Source organism: Trachemys scripta, chromosome 8 (assembly GCF_013100865.1).
Source record: "Trachemys scripta elegans isolate TJP31775 chromosome 8, CAS_Tse_1.0, whole genome shotgun sequence".
In the NCBI taxonomy this organism is placed as follows: domain Eukaryota; kingdom Metazoa; phylum Chordata; order Testudines; family Emydidae; genus Trachemys; species Trachemys scripta.
In genome coordinates this window covers 34508953-34513218 of record NC_048305.1, presented here as the reverse complement: position 1 = coordinate 34513218, position 4266 = coordinate 34508953, and the positions used below count along the sequence as shown (strand labels likewise).

Sequence of the window (4266 nt, the reverse complement as noted above, 5' to 3'; positions counted from 1 at the left end):
CCCCGGCCCGGCACCGCCGGCCCCCATGTCCCGATTTTCCCGGACATGTCCGGCTTTTTGGGATTTCCCCCCGGACGGGGATTTGGAGCCCAAAAAGCCGGACATGTCCGGGAAAATCCGAACGTATGGTAACCCTAATTGGTGCTGTCAGCGGTTTGAGTCACTTTGTGCATGTCTGGTTGTATATTGTTTTAGTTATGATTTCAGTCCTGGCTGGAGAGGTTAAGCTATATTAATTGCTGTTGGCAAACTATCTTCTGGCAGAATCAATGATTCAGGGCTGTAGTTGGAGGTAGAGCAGGATTTTTATGCAATAAAAGCCTGTCTCTCTTTGACTAGAGTTAGATCAGTGATACTCAGACCTCCGTGGTTCAGGAGTCAAATCAGTGATCAACATTACGCAAAAGAGCCACAGTTGTGTGAATTCATTGTTTCATTTACTAGTATATTTATATATATATATTATTCTCACAGCAAAATGACTCACCATGTCTTACTAATCTATTAGAGTTCTTTGAAGGGGTCAACAAACCTGTGGACAAGGGGGATCCAGTGGACATGGTATACTTAGATTTCCAGAAAGCTTTTGACAAGGTCCCTCACCAAAGGCTCTTACGTAAATTAAGTTGTCATAGCATAAGAGGGACGATCCTTTCATGGATTGAGAACTGGTTAAAAGACAGGGAACAAAGGGTAGGAATAAATGGTAAATTTTCAGACTCGAGAGGGGAAACTAGTGGTGTTCCCCCAGGATCAGTCCTAAGACCAATCCTATTTAATTTATTCATAAATGATCTGGAGAAAGGGGCAACAGTGAGGTGGCAAAGTTTGCAGACGATACTAAACTGCTCAAGATAGTTAAGACCAAAGCAGATTGTGAAGAACTTCAAAAAGATCTCACAAAACTAAGTGATTGGGCAACAAAATAGCAAATGAAATTTAATGTGGATGAATGTAAAGTAATGCACATTGGAAAAAATAACCCCAACTATACATACAATATGATGGGGGCTAATTTAGCTACAACTAATCAGGAAACAGATCTTGGAGTCATTGTGGATAGTTCTCTGAAGACGTCCACGCAGTGTGCAGCGGCAGTTAAAAAAGCAACCAGGATGTTAGAAATCATTAAAAAAGAGATAGAGAATAAAACAGAGAATATCTTGTTGCCCTTATACAAATTCATGGTACGCCCACATCTTGAACACTGCGTACAGATGTGGTCTCATCTCAAAAAAGACATACTGGCATTAGAAAAGGTTCAGAGAAGGGCGACTAAAATGATTAGGGGTTTGGAACAGGTCCCATATGAGGAGACATTAAAGAGGCTAGGACTTTTCAGCATGGAAAAGAGGAGACTAAGGGGGGATATGATAGAGGTATATAAAATCATGAGTGGTGGAGAAAGTGAATAAGGAAAAGTTATTTACTTGTTCCCATAATATAAGAACTAAGGGCCACCAAATGAAATTAATGGGCAGCAGGTTTAAAACAAATAAAAGGAAGTTCTTCTACACAAAGCGCAGAGTCAACTCCTTGCCTGAGGAGGTTGTGAAGGCTAGGACTATAACAGGATTTAAAAGAGAATTAGATAAATTCATGGAGGTTAAGTCCATTAATGGCTATTAGCCAGGATGGGTAAGGAATGGTGTCCCTATCCTCGGTTTGTCAGAGGGTGGAGATGGATGGGAGGAGACAGATCACTTGATCACTACCTATTAGGTTCACTCCCTCTGGGGCACCTGGCATTGGCCACTGTCAGCAGACAGGATACTGGGCTGGATAGACCTTTGGTCTGACCCAGTATGGCCATTCTTGTGTTCTTAAGTATTCAATAATTGGTTAATAACATAGTAAAAGCATCCTGACTGGTTAATAACCTAGATCGGTTATTAATTAAATCAGTATTTTACTATCATAGGCAGGAGAAACATTAGACGTGAGCCTCAGTCTGAGTATCACTGGCCCAGCACAACAGGGCCCAGTCTTGATTGGAGTTGCCAAGTGCTAAATAATAGGAAAAGAAAAGCTTTTAGAGAGGAATCTATTGAGTAATTAATTCAATAAAATGACAGGTAAAACTGATCAGTCCTTTCTGTATATCCCATCTCATTCTATGACAACTAAGGGTCACTCACTGAAGTTAAAGAGTATCATGTTTATAAGTATGAGGACATATTTTATGTAGCACAAACTGAACCTGTGGAACTCACTGCTGCAGAAAAACACTGGATCAAACACCATGGCAGAGTTTGTTCGTTTTTACAAAGGGTGGGATAATCTTACAAACTCTAGTGAGATAGGTAGCACTACAAGCTTGATCCTGCTCTGTTTCCTGCATGCAGAGTTCTCACGGGAACTCAGGATCATTTTAACTGCATCTCTCATCCACTGATAGTGAGGTAATGCAATCTCATGCTTTCAGGTATAAAAGGTAGGGGTGTATTTTCCCCCTCACCTCCTTGTAGAGCATTGAACAATTGGCCAGGTGCATTTTTCTGTCTTTTTGGAAGCATCAGGCCCTGGCCATTTCAGAAGACAGGATACCAGCCTAGTCAATGGTCTGAGCTGCTGTGGAACAATCCTTTCTCCAGACAAGTGTTTGTGCAGAACTTGAACTACATGCAGTGGCTCGTTACTTGGAATGAGTAAGCTATTTAGTTATTTTGCTGTCCTAACATTCAGGATCTCTCGCTCCCCCAGGGACACAGGAGGAGCGTGGGCTGGTTCAGTGGAAGGCCGGAGCACATGCAGACAGAACCACAGCTGCAAATTTGAAAAGCTACGATTTTCCATTTGGAATGAGTGTGGTAAAAAGGATACAGTGGTTGAAGTATGTGCCAGTATGCCCTGTTTTCAGGGGATTTAATTCAAGAACAAAAAGGAATTGTGACACAATGGAAAACGTTCAAGAAAACACAGACAACCTGTTCATATGTACTAAGGTCTGAAAGACTCCTGTAATGTGACAGGCGCAAGTCGTTCAGTGCCAGTTAGGTATGATGTACCACAGTTCTAGTTCATAGGTTACTGAAGGAAGACCAGGGCTGGAGAGTTGTGTCAAACGGAAGAGGAGAGAACATGAGGATCAGTTCATAGGGGTTCCCCCATAATTTTGATTCATGACCCCATGGAGTCTACAAAGGGAAACACACCCTAGTTTGAGTCAGTCATCTTTCCCTGTGCTGTCCATTCGGTCTAAGCATGTGTGACAGCTGTTGCCTGCTTACTCTTGAGATAGCTCAAGCCTTCAGTATTGTACATCTGGCTAGTGTGTGTTATTCTAACAAACCCAAAACCTCAAAACAGCAGAGTTGTGGCTGGACTGACTTCTAACCAACTTTTGCAGCTTCCAACTCTCACCCCAAATTGGTTTAAGATTTGTACAAAACTTGGCTCAGATTTGCTGGAATGCTCATGAATCTAGGCAAAACTAGCCCAAGTTTTACACAGCTCAACTGGTCATCCTGTGTAATAAACTGCTATCCAGACACACTGGGCTAAATTCATTTCTGGTGTAACTCTATAAACTTCAGCAGAATTATACCAGGGATTAATCTGGATCAGCGCGGCCACCATGGCACACTTAATATGGACATAATGTATTTGATACATTAATATTCCAAATCACTTGTTTCTCTGTGTTTTTATTGACAGTGGAGAGAACTGCCCCTTATATTTGCCTCACTAGTCCCGCAACGTAACTCTGGAAAAGTTTATGTTGGATAGCTCTGCTACACCGATCCATCTTTCCTATTGCCTGTTACACGGAGTATAATGAGATCTTAAATAATTGTTAATTATACCCAAGGATGAATAGACAAGCTCATTTTCTGAACTGCCTTGGCTCTGCAGGGCTAACAGAAGTAAACGTTGCATCTCTGATATAAATTGACTCTGAACACCGATCAGTTGAATATTGCCTTTGTGCAGTCACTTTCCAGAATTGCCTAGTGGGAATTTTTTGCAAGAAACCATGACCAAGTCATACCTGTGAATGCATCTCCCTAGGAACTGGAATGCACAAGCACTGCAGCTTGACTGGACTGAATATGGGTATGTTTAATGCAAAGGTGATCCCTCCCTGGATCTTGATGAAGTGCCATTAATACCAAAATGCAACTTGTGACTGGATATGCAAGTGTGCTTGAGCTCCCTTGCTGATGAGTGATAGGATCTAAAAGGGGAGGGCCTCTAGATGACTGACTAGCAATGCTCCCCGAGAACACCCACTGCCACTTTGAATATCATTAATAAACTTCTCAA

General features: G+C 41.9%; 1 protein-coding gene across 1 annotated transcript in view; it reads left to right on the top strand.

Annotated features, from left to right (window-relative positions):
• Positions 1–4266, top strand: part of SLC23A1 (solute carrier family 23 member 1) — a 25287-nt gene extending 21021 nt beyond the window's left edge. The window contains exon 15 of the mRNA XM_034778746.1: positions 2704–4266. Coding sequence (XP_034634637.1) covers positions 2704–2951 — 248 coding nt within the window. The 3' untranslated portion in view covers positions 2952–4266. The remainder of the gene's footprint in view (positions 1–2703) is intronic.